The 19,449-nt window shown below is 50.9% G+C and overlaps 1 protein-coding gene across 2 annotated transcripts; it reads left to right on the top strand.

The window, feature by feature from the left end:
• The first annotated feature begins 9 nt into the window (after nt 1-9).
• On the top strand, nt 10-4,901 carry DPH3 (diphthamide biosynthesis 3). Of its 2 annotated transcripts, XM_002716188.5 has the most exons (3): nt 10-246; nt 713-787; nt 2,584-4,901. In XM_002716188.5, the coding sequence occupies exons 1-3, from the start codon at nt 139-141 to the stop codon at nt 2,647-2,649; spliced, it is 249 nt and encodes an 82-aa protein (XP_002716234.1). In that variant the 5' UTR covers nt 10-138; the 3' UTR covers nt 2,650-4,901. The 2 variants fall into 2 exon arrangements, with proteins under 2 accessions (XP_002716234.1, XP_002716233.1); XM_002716187.5 differs by lacking the exon at nt 713-787 and having other exon boundaries at nt 2,584-2,793.
• The last annotated feature ends 14,548 nt before the right edge of the window (nt 4,902-19,449 follow it).

The raw sequence follows: 19,449 nt of genomic DNA, 5'->3' as shown, positions 1-19,449 counted from the left end.
CACTGCCTGTGCGCCGGAAGTATTCCTGCGCCGATCCGTGGTGCGGACCGGAAACTTTATAGGGGCCGGCGCCCCAGAAGACAGACGGAAGTGGTTTCGGACTGGTCATGAAGTAGTTGTTTGCCGGCCCCAGTGACCATGGCGGTGTTTCACGACGAAGTGGAGATCGAGGACTTCCAATATGATGAGGACTCGGAGACGTATTTCTATCCCTGCCCTTGTGGGGATAACTTCTCCATCACCAAGGTAACTCCCGGGCCCGTGCTCAGCGACTCAGTGGGCATGCGCCGGCGCCCCGCCGGCTTCCTTCCGGTGTGGCAGAGGCTCGAGTCGCTCCAACGCTGTCTTCCCTGTTTGAATTCCCTTCCTCTCGCCGCCAGTCAATACCTGAGCTCTCAGTGGGTCTGGTTACGCCGCGAGGGGGTGGCCGAGAGCCCAACTCTCCCGGCGCTGCGGATCGGCCCAGGATCCCTTCTCGAAATACTGTACTTGTGGGGGCCGAGGGGCGCGTCTTTCCCGGAGATCCCGAGGCGCCTGAACCCCACCCAGCCCTCTGGGTGTTTCTCTAGGGAGGAATGAGCCGGCGCTTCTCGAGGAAGGCCCTTTCGGCTCTCACGCATCCTGCCGGGTGGCAAAAGGAGATCTACACGGAGGGGCGGGAGGTGGTGAGGGGGAGGCCATGCTGACCGCACCGTGTTTGGTTTCGTTGTAGGAAGATCTGGAGAATGGGGAAGACGTGGCAACGTGCCCTAGCTGCTCTCTCATTATAAAAGTGATTTATGACAAAGTAAGGGGCGTCGTTTAAAAGGGGGGCGGGGCGCTGGCAGGGACCTGGAGCAGCTTGTCTGTGATCTGTAAGTGCTAGGGAGGATGCAGTATTTTTAAACAGCTTTTAAAAACAGCCATTAGAATTTTTAAAGTTCAAGTTATGTTACTTATTGTAGCTCTGGAGAGAGGAATAAAACTAATGAAAATGACATCTTAAAGAGAAAAACCATTACAAAGGTTATCAGCTGTCTTATTTTAAAATTTATTTATTTGAAAATCAGAGTTAGAAAGGGAGAGACAAAGAGCGAGAGTTTCTGTCTGCTGGTTGACTCCCCGGGTAGCTGCAGCTGGCTAAAAGCAGGATCCTGGAACTCCATCCAGGGCTCCCACATTCTGTGTGTTGGGGGGGGGGGGTGTCGGATTTGGGGCCATCTGCGACTGCTTTCCCAAGTACATTTTAATGGAGCTGGATCCGAAGTAGCGCAGCTGGGACCTGACCCGTGCTTAGCCTGCTGAGTCATGGGGACAAAGCCTGATTGGAGAAAACTGGTTGGAGGGAATGGAAGAATAGCAGGCAGCAAGTATAAGCACTTCTTCCTAGGCAGATCCAGGAGTTGGAGTTGACTAAATGAGTAGGAGCAGGTGAGAGGAGAGAGTGACTGTGGTCCTTGTGGAATGCAGCCAGGTAATGAGACTGTCAGAGGAGCGGAGGCAGTGGTGGTCCAGAAGGGTTGAGCTAGGAGACCCAGGGCAGCAGAGACTCGATGTGAGTGGGTGACGGAGAGGGAAGGAGCGCCTGGGACAGAGAGGCAGGTGGCCCCACTCTGAAGGCCTGTGTTACGAGGCTCTGACAGCACGGAGGCCCACCAGAGGCGCATGTAGCTTAGAGTAGGGCTTTGTCTCAGTGTCCACACCCTTGACGTCGTAGCCCTGGGAGTCCCTTGTGGTCCCTTGTGGTGTGGGGCAGTCTTGTGCATTGTAGAATATTTACCAGCATCCATATCTCTACCCGTTGTAGAGGATTGTGTCTGCTCAGAGTGTTTCCAGAAATTGTCAGATGTTTCTTGGAGACAAAAGGATATTTTAAGAAACAGGTTGAGAAGACCTATCCCCTCCCCCCCTTTTTTTTTGACAGGCAGAGTGGACAGTGAGAGAGAGACAGAAAGGTCTTCCTTTTCTGTTGGTTCAGCCCCCAAATGGCCGATGCAGCCGGCACACCGCGCTGATCCGAAGGCAGGAGCCAGGTGCTTCTCCTGGTCTCCCATGCGGGTGCAGGGCCCAAGCACTTGGGCCATCCTCCACTGCCTTCCTGGGCCACAGCAGAGAGCTGGCCTGGAAGAGGGGCAACCGGGACAGAATCCGGTGCCCCGACCGGGACTAGAACCCGGTGTGCCAGCGCCGCAGGCGTAGGATTAGCCTAGTGAGTCGCGGCGCCAGCTAAAGACCTGTCCCTTTGAGATGCAGGAAGTAATACCTTTGAGGAGGGCAGATATTTGAATGACCAAATATTGAAGTAATTAACAAACTTAAAAGATGGAACCTGTGATTATGTGATTTCCAAAAAGTACTCTGTAGTGAAGATAGACATGTTAAGCTTGTTTATAAGTTATTCATTAAATAATGCATTCAGGACTGAATACTGATAATACTTTTAACATTCTAATTCTGGTACTGACGTTGGCTCTTTAAACAAAGATGAAATAACAAATTGAAAAATTAAGTTAACAGGGTTGATTCTGTAACAAAATGAAAGTTTCATATTATTGCCTTTGTGACATGGAAACTCACTGGTTAATGTCATTTCTTCTGCCTTAGGATCAGTTTATGTGTGGAGAAACAGTCCCAGCCCCATCAACCAACAAAGAATTGGTTAAATGCTAATGAAGCCTTCAGGAAAGCAAACCCTGAGAGCTGGGCCACAGCCACAATGGAAACATCAGACGCACAAAACACAAGCGCTCCTGGACAGGGATTCTTTCCTAGTGCTGACTTCGCCGTCAAATAAAGAGCCAGTCCGCAACATGACATAGCTGGATTTCGTGTGAGAACCCTGAATTGGAAGTATTCTTAATTGTCCATCTGGATTTCAGGGAAGATAATTTCAAATCAGTGCTTTCTTTCCCTCAGTTTTATCATTTTTATATGTGAAGCCTGATAACTGTCAGCTACCTCATTCATTAGCATTCCCTGAAAAAAGGGGACTGTATTTTTGATGTGGCTATTAAGAGAATTAAAATTAGCCCTTCCTTTGAAATTTGACATCAATCTGCTGTTCTAAATTTAAGAAAATTCATTTTTCCTGTCAGCATGCTGGATCACACGTCCAGCCCATCTCCTCTGTTGCCATTGTTACTGCGTTCACACTCTGATCAGCCTGCTTTTTTGTTGCACTTTATGCACAGAGTTTGTTCATAATTTCTCTAGAGCTAAAAGAGAATTCCAAAGTGAAATCGTCAGACGATTTGGAGTTTCCTTACATTCTACATGTTCCTTGAAAAGACAACAAAAACAAAAGCCCCTAAAGGAAGGGACATTGGTAATAGAATGAGGAAAGCAGAACATGCCAACCTAGTAGTGAAATGCTAAAACGATTTTTGCCAGATCAGAGCAGATACTCTTAGATCTGGGTTTTTGTGTGAATTTTAGATAGGGCTGATGTGATTGTGTTTTGGGTGTGGGTCTTCATGGCTGGCTGCAGTCATTTCAGTGTATCACAGTGTCAGCTCACTGCTACTGGAAGGGAAAGCCTACAACAGAGCCTGAATTTGGAAATGGAAGGCCTGGTGCAAACAGATAAGCTCACACAGGCACCTCAGGTTAGCCTATGTGACACGCAAGCAGACCAGACATGCGCTTCAGCAGGGAACTATTGCTGGGAGAAAAGAACTGTGTAAAGATAAGCTGTCAGTCTGTGCTGAGAGTAGCAAGAAATTAGGATCACCTAGAAATTAGAAAATTCCCTTGATATAAATATATTCCAGCTTTATAAATACAATATTAAAAATTCCTGGCAGGTGGTTTTGGAAGTGACTTGTGCAGTTACAAAAACAGCTTGCTAGAATGTGCGTGTTTTACTGGTTGGTACATGTGCTGCACACACTAATTGGAGTGGCCAGTTTTTCCCTGGCAACAGGGTGGCTGTGTACAACCTTTAGGCCAAGACTTAACTAAAGCACCAGAAATGGATTCTGTGAGTGCCTGGTACGTTAGACGGCATATTCTTGGTGTGGTGAGAGACTGCATTGCCGTTTAGGACACAGACACCCTGGAAGTCGTCTATACTGCTTTGCAAAGAAAACAGTGACTGCTCAGATGACCAGCAGAAGATACGTGCCATCTCTGGTGGGAACGAGCTGCAGAGAGAAAGGAACTATGCCATGCTCCTGTTGATGGATGTGTAGTCGCTGTTAACCTGGTAACTGTTGATGAATTGCACAGAACAGATACTTCTGATGTAGCTCTTTGGAGCGTAAAAGAACAGAAAGAAAAGGTGCCCAAGTCCAAACATCCCAGTTGGAGAGAAGCGAACAGCACTGGCAGCCTGTGGTCAGGGACCCACTGCAGTAACTGGGATGATCTCGTTTCTGAAGCAGCGGAAACATCCATTTTGTGAACGACCAAAGACCCCATGGGAATTAATCCTGTGTGTAGCAGAAAGTTACACTCAGTGTGGCTCGAGGCCCGTGTGGTGTGTGCGCCTTGTTTAGCCCAACAGACATTTCTGGAGCACCTCAGAACTGGTTAGTGATCGCGGCTCCGCCTCTTAGCTGCTTCGTAGTCTGGCAAGGCTGGTGGATTCGCATCTGTACAATTAGGGGCCTGGATCGGGTCCTTTCTCAGCAGCCAGTCTCGTCTCAGGCTTGCTAGCTTGCAGAAACTGAAATGGCAATGGAGACCTTTTACAAAGAAACGAAATCATGAATTATGGAGGGTACTCCACTCTGGTAGCTTGGTATTACCACACTTTTCAGTGTAAATTTATAAGATCAATGACTTAAAGGATTTTATATACACTTTTGTATATACATTGAGAAGCATTTTTCTTGGAAAGCACCCAACCCTGGTCCTAACTGTACTGATATTTATTACTAGGATAAATTCTATTGGCCTGTAAAATAAAGTGAGATAGCTCAGTTTGTGTTCATGTGGTTTCTCTTCTCCTAAATATCAACATTAGAAATTATTTCAAAGGCAAGAGTGACAGGGAAAGGGATCTTCAGTCTGCCAGTTCACTCCCGCAAATGCCTGCCAGAGCCGAGGCTGTGCCATGCTGAAGCCAGGAGCCTGGAACTCCATCTGGGTCTCCCACGTGGGTGGCAGGGGACCAGGTACTTCATCTGCCTTCTCAGGCACATTAGCAGTTTGCTGGATCTGGAGCAGAGTAGCCAGGACTGGAACCCGCACTCCGTCAGGTGGGCATTCCAACTGGCAGTTTAACCAGTTGATGCAACACCAGCCCATAAATAAGGTTTTGGTGTAGTTTTTTATGAGGTAGAAATTTTTTAACTGGCTTTGGGGCATTGTACAGTGGATGGAGAGAAGGTTTTTTAAAATAGGGAAGAAATTGCCATTGCACAGTTTGACCATTGAATCTGGGCTTTGGGTTTTAATTGTTACTGAAAAAGATGAGGTTTGAGTCAAGTGGTAATACTGCGAAGTTAGTAGATACCCTTAGGTCAGTGACTCAGTCTGTTGCTGGAAAAGAGGGCTGATGCTTTGTTTAAGATCAGTGGTGAACTGGAGTGCTTTGAGAGCCCACTCTGGTCAGGACAAAACTGGGATCTACTTCCGTGCTGGTCTTACACAAGTCATCTTACGTATGTCTGCATCTGTCTGACCTGTAGGCCATCATGGTAGTCTTTCACAGGGTTGCTCTGTGAACTAATTGGAGTGCTGGTGGAGTGCCTGCCGTGGGGAAGGAGACTGTTTCTGCTAGCATGGAGCTTACACGCAACTGTAAGAAGCAGGGAATAAACAAGATACAGGCTGGTTGGGGCCAGACAGAAACACAGCAACTGAGGAAGTAGCGGGGCCAGTGCCTTTCAAAGAGGCTGACACTTTCTGAACCTGAGAATGAGACTGGAACAGCCTTGTAAAAGTGATTGAAGGAGCTAATGCCTCTCCTACAAATATGTGCGCATACACATATACACATGCACAAACACGGTTAACTTCCATAGGAAATCCAACATTGTGTAGAGCATCGGCAGCATTCTTAGAATAAATATAATAGAAGTTCAAAATGTTGGACACTCCCATTCCCCACCTTAGTGATTCTGGGGATAGGGTCCAGGTCTGGGCCTGGCTGATGCCAGGAGCCTGGAACCCTTAAGTGTCCCACACGTGGGTGGCAGGGACCCCAGTACTTGAACCTTCATCTGCTGCTTCCTGGGAGCATTTGCAGGAAGCTAGAATTGGTAGCAGATCCAGGACTCAAACCCAGGCACTCTGCCAAAGGATGTGGTGACCCAAGCAGTGCCTTGGCCTGCTGTACCACAGGGCCTGCCCTGGCACCCAATGTTTTAACAAACCTAGCTGATTCTAGTGCAGCCTAAGCTTGAGAACCGCATTTGTAATGACCTGGGGTGCTTTACAAGCCACTGTCCCAGGAGTCTGATTTAACTGGGCTGGGTACAAGTTGGGCATCAAAACTTTTAGGAGGTGTCCCTGGTGATTCTAATGTACAACCGAGGCCAAAACCCACTGGGCTCAAAAAGCAGAAAATTCATAATGACAAAGTCAGAGACCCAAGTGTCTAAATGGTCACACCTGTTTTGCATATCTCACAATGAGCATGGGCACAGCTGGCTGCACATTTTTGCATTCAGGCCTGCAATCAGCCTAACAAGTGACCTGGAGGGCTCAGGCTGGGCTAATGGACACAGCGGGAGAGGCCCAATGTGCATGGCCTAGGGGCTGGGGACCCTATTTAAACAATCACATTTCCCAGCACACACTTCGGCTGCTAATTGCACACTTTGCAAAAGTGACGGCTTCTGCAGGTGTGAGTAATTAGGATTTCTTTCACTCCACTTGATGCTGCCGTTCCCTGCTTCCTACCAAGCAAATTGTTCATGATGATGTATTTGACTAGGAAACCATTTTACAAATTATTCCTTGTTAAGAGTTTAAAACAAAAGACCTATAAAAATAGAAATCATAGGTAAAAATATTATTCCCTAGCTCCAGCAAATGCTTAAAATAGGGATGGAGGAGGAGTCTCCGCTTTTATCTACAGACTTGCAGAGATGTTTACAGGAGAGCCCCGAAGTTAAAACACAATTCTTAGTGTATTTCTGAATGAATATTGATTAAATTCTAGTGAAGCAAGTTAGCAATTTTTAAAAGAAATATTGATTCACTCGAAAGGCAGACAGGGGTGGGAGGAGATGATGAGAGAGAGCTTCCATTTGCTGGCTCCCTCCCCAAACAGCCTCAACAACTGGATTCAGACCAGGCCAAAGCCAGAAGCCTGGAATTCCATTCAGGTCTCCCATGTGGGAGACGGGGGCCCAAATACTTGGGCCATCTTCCTTTGCCTTTCCAGATACATTAGCTGGAAGCTGGATCTGAAACGGAGCAGCTGGGACTCAAACAGGCACTCCAACATGGGATGCCAGTGTCACAAACAGTGGGCCAGCTGCTGTGCCACAGCACTGGCTCCCAAGTTAGCATTAAAAAAAAAAAAAAGGAAAATCGTTTTTTTTTGGTCTTCAGACTTGATCACTAAAGCTAGGAGAGAAACATCACTAACCCGTCTCTCCTGAGCCTGGGTGCAGGTGGACAAGCCAAGCTCACAGGGTAATTAGGAGGGCAGGCACATCCAGGCGCTGGGGTGAGAACCCTGCAGGAGCCAGTGCAGATAGACTTGGCATCTGTGCTGCTAGAACCGTAGTGGGGAGCTTAGGGTAGCCATTGTCGGGAGAGCTGGCAGTCAGATCAAAGCTGGGCTTGGCAGAGGAAAGGGAAGACAACCCCCCAGCACCTCTGATTCCTCTCATCCCCTCTAACCTCAGTGCTGCCCAGAGTCACGGCTGCTGCTTCCGATCTGCCTTCCAAGCCTTGCACAAATCTCTCTTTTGTAGCTAATTATAACCCGGAACTGTATAGGGAAGACAACGCTGGGAAACAGTTCCAGCTTAGCTACGTTAATACTGTACAAAACCACCCTAGCCAGCCGTGTGAAGTGGTTTCTCAAGTCCACCTGAATGTATGCCCCACTAACTGCTACACTAATTGGCCCCACTAATTGGTACGACCTGGGAAACCTTGTCCCAACACGTGCTTCCTGAGCTAGGTCAGAGGCTGGGAAACTGACCCAGCTACCAAAGCAGAAGAAGCACAAGTCAGCCCAGCAGGCTGTTGGCAATGAAGGCAGCCATCTTTGCCCAGTCCAGCAAAGAGGGGCGTTTGCTGGGGGAAGAGCTTCAATGTGAAGCAGCTTCCAACAGAGGAAGTGTCCAGTAAGGGGTGAGGGATCCCAGTAAGTGGCCCAGAGCAACAGGTATTTCTTCCGTCGGGGTGGTAGGGGAGAGGGTTGATCAACATTTAGGACCGAGGAATTCCCAGCTGAGACCTGACCACAGTGACAGGACCCAGGCACGGGACAAGACTTTGGGGCCAGACTTCATTCTCGGAGAGGAACGGAGTTGTTGGAAGGGTCCCAAAGCAGTGCCTTTGGACAAAGATTACAGGTGAGGATACGAAGAGGGACAAAACAAGTCCTTACCGGGCACCACCCCATAGGCTGGACTCTACACGAGGGCAGCGCAGGCCACCTAGGGTCACCCCAGAGGGCTTTGGACCCCAGCCTACAATTGCAAGTGGCAGAGAGGACTTGGGGCATCACCAGAGCTGGCAGGTATGGTTGAAGGAGGGAGAGAAGGAAGCTGCGTGCGTGAGGGATTAGAGACCACTTAATGAGCCTAAATAGAGCATGCGCGTTAGCACGTTGGCGTGTGGTAAAGGCTCACTAAAGGATGGCTCATTCCTGCATCTCCTATCAGAAATGATGCGAGGCGAGGGCCTGGGAACTTCCCTGGATTTACAGGTTAAGACAGCAATGGGCCGAGCTGTAACGTGTCGGTGTTCAGTAGAGAGAAATAAGGACCACGAGCGACAGAGAAGAAAGGCGGTCCTTCTGCACTGGCCTCTGCGTAGATGCGGGAGCCGGCGGAAGCGCCAAGGCAAGGCTCTCTTACCTCTCCCTCTGATGCTGAGCCTGGAGTACCTACAGCTCAGCCAGATGGGGAGTTGTAAAGAAGAGCCTGGTGTGCATCAAAGAAGATCCAGACCAGAAACTACACCTGTCTCTCATCACCTCCGCCCTTCACACTGTGGGTCTTAGAATCTGCCACTCCACCCAACAGACTTACTTCAACACTCGGCCCAGAACAAAATAACAGACCAGTGACAATACACGTGAGCCCCTACTGTGCCTAGTGCCCTGTTCCAATCTTCAGAGCATGAAAAATATGTCTGCTACCTTGCTTCTGTCTTCCAAATCTTGCACAAAATTTCTTTTTGGTCACTGCCAACCCAGGGCCATATAGAGAATTCCATGTAGTCCTAGGCAGGGTGGAACACCATTTGGTCTTCCATAGGTAAAACAACAAAAGCATTAAGTCATCGAGAGCACAACTTAATGTCAGTATCATAATCCCCATAGTAACTGAACTCCAGTCTTCGGCAATGAGTCAGCCAGGGTTGTTACATTTTAGGCCACCCCAGAATTTAAAACAGTAGTCACGCACAGTCATGTGAAGCATTACAACATTTTGGTTGGTCAACAATGGACCTCATGTACTACAGTAGTCCCATGTTTATGTCACATCTAAGTTCATGCAAGTGCACTCTGCATTGTTCATACAATAATAGATCCCTATCTTTAGGGGTTGTAGTCTATCCGTGTAGTCATGGCTATATTCTCATGTGTCTAGGGGTCAGCTGGAGACTGTCTGATGCTGGCGAGGTGTTGGCAGGTGGCCCTAACAGCAGGCTGGATCAGGGCCTGGTCTCATACCTCTCCTCCTCTTTGTACTAGTGCACTAGCTGGAAGACAGGTGCAAGATCAAGTTCTGATTGTGTATGAGCACTTCAAATCTTCTCTGGCATCCCAACATCCCACTGACCACAACCAGTGGCGTGTGGTGTTCTGAGTATGGCAAGACTTGTCTCGCAAGATGTTTAAACCCTGATGTCTCAGCAGTCAGGAGAGGTCTTAGCATTTCCTCGGGATGTGAGCAGCACGCCGCCTTCTAGAACGCAGCTGCCCAGTGGGGCATTCATTCCGTGGCAAAGGAAATGTGTTGTACTCAAGTCATCCAATACGGATGGCAGCCACCAGCCACAGCCCCCTGTCCACATGTGGACAGGAAACTGTGGTCCTGTGCCCACTGAGAAGCTGACTGGCTTTTATTTAATTCTGCTGAATGTAAAGCAAACATGAAAAGCCACATGAAGCTAGGGGCTGCCATGTTGAACCGCCCAGCTCCAGGACACAGACGTCCTGCCCAGCGCATCTCGAGATGCCCCTGAGGCCTCCGACCTCGGGGGAAAGTCCAGGAAAGGTCAGCAGCCCTGGACGACCTCGGGAAAGACAGCACCCGGCCCAGTAGAACTTTGGCTGCCCATGCCCTACTGCAAGTTGGCCAGGCTCCGCCTGCCTACGCGGAGTCAGGTGGGGCTCTGGCTCCCCCTCAGGACCTGCAGGAGTACTCTCTCCTCGGAAGAGTGCTAAGTGGTTAGTACTTTCTCACTTCAAAGTGGATGAAAAACATCAATCAGTCAATAACTGTGCTCTATGTATTTTTTAAACGAGAACTCGGCCTAATTTCTGCCCAAGAGAAGGTTTGAAAACATAGAATTATATGACAGAGATGCTTTAAAAGTGGGACAGAAATGTTTCTCACCAATAATTGGCCTGAATGCACAAGGACACTCAAAAGGTTTGCGGAGAAATGAAATGAAAAGATAGACTTATTTTGGTTTTACAAAAAATACATGCACAGCGTTTGCATTAGATGTATTTTCCATGAGCTTTCTGAAAAGCCCTCATAGGTGTTGGTGGTTTTATTGCTGAAAGCTTTGTTCTCTGTGCCAACATTCACCTTATTCATCATCAGAGACAGAAGGAGCACCTGACCTTGACCAGATGGTTCCTGTTTTTCGTGCTTACACACGCTTCCTGCCCCATCTGTGGACCCAGCGGGTCAGTGCCAGGGGCAAAGGGGCTGAAGATGGCACTGGCACCTTTCAACGCTTGGTTTCTCATCCGTAAAGCAGGGAGGTTTGAAGAAGTGACTCCCGATGTCCTTCTCAGTTCTATTCTGATATGATGAGAAGGCAAGTAAAGAACTACTTCTGTTCTTGGATAAAGTCGTCCTGACTGATCTGGAAGGGGTAGCCTGGGGAGAATGGGGACCCTGTGTTTCTGGTCTGGGAGAGGAAGAATGAGGGAGCCAAAGACAGCAATACTCCTCATGACCTGCAGGGGGAGCCAGAGCCCCACCTGACTCCGCGTAGGCAGGCGGAGCCTGGCCAACTTGCAGTAGGGCATGGGCAGCCAAAGTTCTACTGGGCCGAGTGCTGTCTTTCCCGAGGTCGTCCAGGGCTGCTGACCTTTCCTGGACTTTCCCCCGAGGTCGGAGGCCTCAGGGGCATCTCGAGATGCGCTGGGCAGGACGTCTGTGTCCTGGAGCTGGGCGGTTCAACATGGCAGCCCCTAGCTTCATGTGGCTTTTCATGTTTGCATTTACATTCAGCAGAATTAAATAAAAGTCAGCCAGCTTCTCAGTGGGCACAGGACCACGGTTTCCTGTCCACATGTGGACAGGGGGCTGTGGCTGGTGGCTGCCATCCGTATTGGATGACTTGAGTACAACACATTTCCTTTGCCACGGAATGAATGCCCCACTGGGCAGCTGCGTTCTAGAAGGCGGCGTGCTGCTCACATCCCGAGGAAATGCTAAGACCTCTCCTGACTGCCCCTCCTCTTATGTAACATTTCTTTCTTCCCTTACTTTAGAAAGTTCTAGCACTGGGGTGGGCAGTTTAGCCTAGTGGTTAACACACCTGTATCACAAGTTACAGGGCCTGGGTTCAGCACCCACCTCCAGCTCTTGACTCTAGCTCCCTGCCAATGCAGACCCTGGAGGCAGTGATGGCTCAAATAATTGGGTTCCTGCCACCCACTGTGGGCATTCGGGGAGTGAATTAGTGGAGGGGCGCTCTCTCTCTCTCTCTAAAAAAGTACTAGCAATACTCCAAGGGTAACAAGGACAAGGCATTGATGCCAAAGACCCGGGTTCAAGTCTCATTTCCTCCGCATCAAGTTTAGGAGAACAATAGAATTGCCTAGCAATTCTCTGCACGGACAAAATGAGAATTGGGAAGCCACCTCCAAGGTTGTGAAACCAAATGGGAAAATGAACAGGCATTTGGGGTAAACCTTGTGCACTGTGCAGATGCCTACCGAGAGATGCACAGGGAGGAAAGCAAGGGGAGGTTGTGTTCAATATTTGCCCTAAAAGAAGTGGAGTTTTGCAGCAATGTTGGTGGTTTTTTCAAAAGAGATGGTATTCCTTTTGAGGGTGGAGGCACCCCCAACCCGCCGAAAGTCTTCTTTTGCCTTTTTTTTAAACTCAGGAATGTTATGATACAGAGATTTTTCCTTTTTAAAAAAGATTTATTTATTTGAAAGGCAGAGTTACAGAGAGGCAGAGAGAGAGAGAGAGAGAGAGAGAGAGAGATCGATCTTCCATCTGCTGGTTCATCCCCTAGTTGGCTGCAACAGCAAGAGCTGTGCCAATCTGAAGCCAGGAACCAGGAGCTTCTTCCAGGTCTCCCACATAGGTGCAGGGGCCCAAGGACTTGGGTCATCTTCTACTGCTTTCCCAGGCACACTAGCAGGGACCTGGATCAGAAGTGGAGCAGTTGGGATTCTAACTGGCACCCCTATGGAATGCTGGCACTGCAGGCAGCAGCTTTACCCATCTCGCCACAGCACCATCCCTGACCTTTTGCTTTTATTACACAAAGTCTAGGGCCTTCTGACCCTTGCAATGATGACCATGTGGAGGTGTGCTTACTTGTAACTTACCATACTTTATATAATGAACCACCAATCCTTGGGCTTCTTCCAACTACTCCCTTATGATGTTGGATTAACCCAAGATTTTGTGATCATTTGCAGAAATAACTGATACAAACAAATTAGAAGAGAAAATCAGAAGAGAAGGGGCCGGCACTGTGGTGCATTGGGTTAAAGCCCTGACCTGCTGTGCTGGCGTCCAATGTGAGTGCCGGTTTGAGTCCTGGATGCTCCACTTCTGATCCAGTTCCCTGCTAGGGCCTGGGAAAGCAGTGGAGGATGGCCCAAGTCCTTGGGCCCCTGAACCTGTGTGGGAGACCTGGAAGAAGCTCCCAGCTCCAGATTGGCCCAGCTCTGGCTGTTGCAGTCATTTGAGGAGTGAACCAGTGGGTGCAAGGAAGGCCTCTCTCTTTTTCTCTCTCTCTACCTCTCTCTGTAACTCTTTCAAATAAATAAAATAAATCTTAAAGGCAGAAGAGGAAAAAAGCCTTAGAGCGCAGGTGTTTGGCCACTGAAGCCCTCTCGTGGCCCGTTTGCCTTTGTAACCAGCAGTCCCTGTTTGTGCAGCCAACATGCCCTGAGGTCCCGCATGCACAGGACAAAACGGCCTGCACCCCGCCCTGCCCCGCCCCACCGAGTGTCCTTCACATCCCTGGGTCCCTGGGTGGGACCCCAAGCCACCCCCTCTGGGGATCACCGTTGCCGGTCCTGGCCTCTTAGGGGGAGGGGCGTGCTCTGTCCTTGCTGATATGAGAACACCCAGGTGACCAGAGGAGGCGGGGCTCTGTACCCCGGAAGGTCCAACCGATCCCCGGATGCTGGTTGCCAGGGCCTAGCTGGCATCAGGGCAGCTCTGGGCACTGCCAGGCGCTGCCTGAGGCTCCAGCTGCCAAGTAGAGAGGAACGTGGAGCAGGGGGGCGGTGGGACTAAGCCCTTGATGGCTGTGTCTGGAGTCAGGTGGTCCTTCGTTCAAGCCCTGGTCTGTGCTTGTTAGCTGTGTGGCACCAGGAAGTGGTTTGACTCCTCTGACCTCAGTTTCTCCACCTGTGAAATGGGGATCCTTTCACAGCGCTGGCGAAATAACGAATGGAAGAGCTTGGCATGACACCTGCTCACAGTCACAGGCCTCCTTGCTTTGTCTCTTCCTAGTTTGCTGTTGGGCCCCTCGGCCCCTCTCGGCCTAGTTTCCTCATCTGTAAAAAGGGTGGAATAGCAGCACCTGGCTCTTAGGGCTGTTGGAAGAATAAAGTGAGTTAACACAAGCAAAGCACTGAGCCCGGGGCCTGGCATGTGAGAGTGCTTGTTTGTTACTACTACCCGTTAATTAAGCAGCTGCTAGTGCCAAGCACAACGGCAGGGTGGCAGGGTCCGGGGAAGTGGTAGCTGGTATTGACCCATCTACCGTCCACACGCTCCCAGGTGGCTGGGAAGCCCCCTCCACACACACTGACCAGGAGCCCCCCACCCCACCCCCCCCCAGCCAGGTTTCTCTTTGGGGCCCAGCTGGGGCTCCAAGCAGGGGAAACAGACCCCAGGGAGAGCGCCTGCTGCACGTTGGGGAACTTGCGTGGGGATAATGGACACTCTAAGGAGGGGCATTCGGCTGTCAGCGAGCACTCAGTGACGCCTCCCACTGGTGTGCATCGGAACTGACGCCTGGCCTGCAGCAGGCAGAGCGTCTAACAACACAGCCCATTCCAAGCCGACATGGAGGCGACTCATTTGCGTGTCGGTTAACCGCGTGGTGAGGCATCTTTCCCCGAGGGACTGACAGTGCCACTGACCTGGGGTGGCCAGCGGTCCTTGCTGTTGCTGATCTGCTTGTCATCCGAGGTTGCGGGAGGCCTCTCCCCAGACTGCAGCCCTTCTGAGCCACTCATTCTCTCTGCATATATATATATGTATATTAATCTCTGCATGTTTCAGCTCATTTTGTTTTGTATTCCCATATCTTTGGATGCAATTCTTTCAACTTGAAAGGCAAAAGACAGACAGAGCCTCCATCCTCTGGTTCACTCCACAAATGCCCATGATGGCCAGAGCTGGGCAAGGCCAGAGGAGGGAGCCAGGAACTCAATCCAGGCCCGCTCCTACCCCCCGCCACCTGGTGGCAGGAACCCAATTACTTGAGCCATCTCTTGCTGCCTCCCAGAGCCTGCAGTGGTCGGGGGTTGGAGCCAAGAAGGGAACTCAGGAACTCTGACGCGGGGGGAGGGTCTCAGCCGTTAAGCCAAATGACTGCTCTCCCCGCTTAGATGTGACTTATTTATTTATTTATTTGAAAGTCAGAGTTACAGTGAGAGAAGGAGAGCCAGAGAGAAAGGTCTTCCATCCACTGGTTCACTCCCCAGTTGGCCACAACGGCCAGAGTTGCACTGATCTGAAGCCAGGAGCCAGGAGCCTCTTCCCGGTTTCCCATGTGGGTGCAGGGGCCCAAGGACTTGGGCCATCTTCTGCTTTCCCAAGCCACAGCAGAGAGCTGAATCGGAAGTGGAGCAGCCAGGACTCGAACCAGCGCCCATGTGGGATGCTGGCACTGCAGGCGGTGCCGTTCCCTGCGACACCACAGCGCCAGCCCCTATACATGTTCCTGTATCATGTGTGCACATGTGTGTTTCTATGTGTAAAGGAGATTGCAGCGCAAACACTGAGGCAGGAAAGGAGCGAGTAAGAGAGAAAAAGACCCCAAACACAGGGGATGTTCACTCGCCCGCTGCCCAAGGGGCGGGTCCTGTTTCTGAGGGCAAAGCAAGTTCTCCTGTGTTCTGAGGGGGAGCAGGAGGCAGGAGCAATAACGTGGACCACAGCCTCTCAGAAAGCAGTGCACTGAACAACGGCCCTCGCTCCCTCAAAGGCAGTGAACACGCAGCAGGTGGAGCCGCCATGGGGGGCACGGGCGGCGGGGCAGAGTGCCAGGGACCGCTGCCTCCCCGAGACAGCCCCGCCTGGGCAGCAGGAGGTGTCGCCACCAAGACAGGGCTCGCAACCTGCAGTGTTAGCCCTGGGAGCAGCAGACTGAGGTCAGAGAAGCCCTGGAAATGTTGGGGGGTCCTGTGGGGGGGCAGGTGAAGCGCTTCTGTGTTCTCAGTGCAGAAAAGAAATTGTACTTCCTGTATTTCAGCAGGAAACTGGCTCATCCAGAGCACGTCCTTCCCGGTTGTCTGAGTCCGGCCTTACGGTGCATGTTGTTGGTCGTGGAGATGCAGCCGGGGCAGAGAAGCTGTTGTTTGCTCCTCACTTTCACCGACTCCCTGGAGCAGGCTGCTGGCCGCTTCAACATCCTTTGTACGGCTGACGCAGCGCCTGCTCCCGCTCTGCCACCAGATGGCGCAAGTTTGCTTTCCAGGGAAGCAGCAGAGGGAGGTAAAATGCAAGGTTTGGCATCCCTGGGTGTGAATCCTTTGTTAGTCTTGTGACCTTGAACTAGCAAGTCTCCCCTTCTGTGAGACAGGAATGATGAAAAGCACCTATGAGGGTGGCTGTGAAGAGTAAATGAGATGACATGCGCTAAGGACTTGGGCACTGTCAGACATACACTGGTGCTTAATAATTGCTGTCCTCTTTCCTTGTTCATCCATATGTATACTTTTATTGATCCGTGTTTCTGTGTTGTGGCTGATAAGAACTTTGTTCTAAAGCATCATACAGTATAGCAGAGTCTCTCTCTCTTTCTCTCTCTCTCTCTCTCTCTCACACACACACACACACACACCCCACGTACCGTGTTTGTTAGCTTATAAGACATATCTTCCCTAGTTCAAATTGATCAAAGTGACTCTTCAAATGCATTTTGTAGACGAAGCCTCATTCTGAAGTGAGAAAATGGAGATGTTCAATTCACATTTCCTCTTTGGTTTTCACAAACAGATTACAAGCCACAAGGCACACACAATTTTCAAAACTTTTTGTGTCACAACAAACTTGTCTTCTCCTTCTGTTTATCCATGGGCTTTTGGAAGTACACAGCTTCCTAAACGCAGAATCTGTCATTCCCTGCTGGGTCCTCCGTGGAAAGGGTTACATGGACAAGATAAGGTTTCCCCTATAAAACCAACTCAAAATTCCCTGCAAGTCAATCTGCTGCTTCTCCTGGATGAGGGCCTTGCAACAGGGTCTCAGGATGGCCTGGCGGGTGGGCTAGTGTGCCCTGAGTGGAGGCTGTGTGAAGGAAGGAGAGGACGAGGGGGCCAGGCTGCAAGGAAATTGCACCTGCTGCTACCAGCTTTGTCCACTGGCAACGGACAGCCCAGTGGTGACAGGGCAGCATCACCATGACACCTACAGAGGACGGTGTCCCTTTAAAGCTAGAGATGAAGGGCCAGCGCTGTGGTTTAGCGGGTTAAAGCCCCAGCCTGCAGGGCCAGCATCCCATATGGGCGCCGGTTCAAGTCCCGGCTGCTCCACGTCTGATCCAGCTCTCAGCTATGGCCTGGGAAAGCAGTAGAAGATGGCCCAAGTCCTTGGGCTCCTGCACCCACATGGGAGACCTGGAAGAGGCTCCTGGCTCCTGGCTTCAGATCGGCACAGCTCCAGCCATTGCAGCCAACTGGGAAGTAAACCAGCAGATGGAAGACCTCTCTCTGCCTCTCCTTCTCTCTGTGTAACTCTGACTTTCAAATAAATAAAATAAATCTTTAAAATAAAAAAGCTAGAGATGAGAAAGCTGCATCCCCACTCCACCCCTAACCTACCCTCCCCCACTGTCCATTCATTCAGTAGACACAGCTTCATCATATTGATTTTCATATTGAAGACCCTGTTTTAGGCCCTTGGGTTATTCCCTGACAAGACAGAAAGTTGCAACAAACCTTTCTTTTTGGTGCTTTCAAAAACTTTCTCAATGTAATATTTTCACGTGCTTCTGTCTTCTTCTTCTTTTAAGATTTATTTATTTATTTGAAAGGCAGAATTACAGAGAGGCAGAGAGAGAGGGAGAGAGGTCTTTCATCCGATGGTTCACTCTCCAGATGGCCACAACGTCTGGAGCAGGGCCAATCTGAAGCCAGGAGCCAGGAGCTTCCTCCAGGTCTCCCATGTGGATGCAAGAGCCCAAGGACTTGGGTTGTCTTCCACTGCTTTCCCAGGCCATAGCAGAGAGCTGGATCAGAAGTGGAGCGGCCAGGACTTGAACCGGCACCCATATGGGACTTTAACCCACTGTGCCACAGCGCCACCCCCCTGTCTTCTTTCAAAGGGGCCTCCTGAGCCCTTGAGGACCACTTTCCTGAGCACATGGACGAGGCCAGTGGCGTGGCTGGGCCCAGCGGCCCCTGCCCTCCCCATGGTCTGGTTGTGCAGCCTCCCTGTGCACCATCGGATACCTCAGAGTTTCCCACTGTTCTCCCCCTGCCTCTGTAAGACGGATTCCATTTCAGCTTCTGTCCCCTGCCACCCAAGGACGCCTGCTAGAAAGGCTGACCCACTCGAGACAGCCGGGCAGGTCTTCGTGGTCACATTAGGAAGCAGGACCAGCTCTGTAACAGGGCCAGGTGCCCTGTGGCTGGGTTCCCAGAGGCGCCTGGATGGCCGGGTCCTGGTCCAGGTCTGGAGGCCCTGGACCGGGGAACAAGTGCCCTTGACCTCAGCCGTGGTCGCCTGGGGAGCTCACATCATAAAGGAAGCCTGCACTCACGTGGGGATTGGTTTGGGCTCTCCTGAAAGCAGAGGCTGAGACAAGGACTTTGGTGCAGGTGTCTTATGGGTGGTGGCAGTGATGAGGGGTGGGGGACTTGGAAGGCAGGAGATGGGAGGGGAGAAGAGAGGTGGAGTGGAAAGAAAAGCCAACGTGTAGGCAAGTTATCAAAGCTGCAGAATGGACAGACTGCACCCCAGAATCGGCTCCTGGGAAGACAGAGCCTGGGCCATCTGTCCACTGCTTCCTGTTCCTTTGGTGACGGAGGGCTGCCTGGAGGTGTTGACCGTCCCGGCCAGCCTGGGCGCTTGCTCTCTGGCTGTGTGAATCCCGGAGCAGAATGCAGGATACTCGAGCATGGGACTGGGGGACACAGAGCTGCAGCTGGGGCTGAAAGCAGAGGAGACCCGAGGACCCAGGTGCAGGTGCCAGGGGTGTCAACCATGCAGTATCTGTCACGCTCCTCCCTAGCAATCAGGCCCTATTTAGTTTAAGGATCTGATGGCTCGGAATGTCACGTGAGCTGTCACTGTCATGCTTTGTCACCCTCCAGGAGTGGCAGGATAAAGATCGCTGAGCCTGTCAGTTTCCTTGTTGCCAGCATCACTCAACCGTGAGCGACATGGCTGTGTCACTGAGGAGGAAGAGGAGCCCCTGCAGCATCGCTGCTCTGTGGGAGGTGGAGGGGGCATCTGTCTGGGGCTGCTCTTCTGCCCCGGGGCCCTCTTTGAGCTGATTTACTGCTTATAGCGATGCAGATAGGCTAACGTGGCTCCTGCAACTCTTAAAACGGCATGGAGCCTGGGTCACTGGAGAAAGCAAAAGGCAATGCCCTCTGGGCCTGGGACACATCCCAAGGCTGCGGAGTCTCCTTCCCTAAGCAACACAGATGCACAGTGCACAGACCCTGGAGGAGCACAGACCCGGAGGAGCACAGACCCCGGAGGAGCACAGACC

The sequence above is a fragment of the Oryctolagus cuniculus genome, chromosome 4 (genome assembly GCF_964237555.1).
Source record: "Oryctolagus cuniculus chromosome 4, mOryCun1.1, whole genome shotgun sequence".
NCBI lineage: Eukaryota > Metazoa > Chordata > Mammalia > Lagomorpha > Leporidae > Oryctolagus > Oryctolagus cuniculus.
The sequence above is the reverse complement of the archived record's forward strand: the minus strand, read 5'-3'. Positions and strand labels throughout refer to the sequence as shown.

Coding starts and splice junctions, on each gene's coding strand:
- DPH3 (XM_002716188.5), top strand. CDS start 139: ATGGCGGTGTTTCACGACGAAGTGGAGATCGAGGACTTCCAATATGAT. Junction 247..712: donor ATAACTTCTCCATCACCAAG/GTAACTCCCGGG, acceptor GTTTCGTTGTAG/GAAGATCTGGAGAATGGGGA. Junction 788..2,583: donor TAAAAGTGATTTATGACAAA/GTAAGGGGCGTC, acceptor CTTCTGCCTTAG/GATCAGTTTATGTGTGGAGA.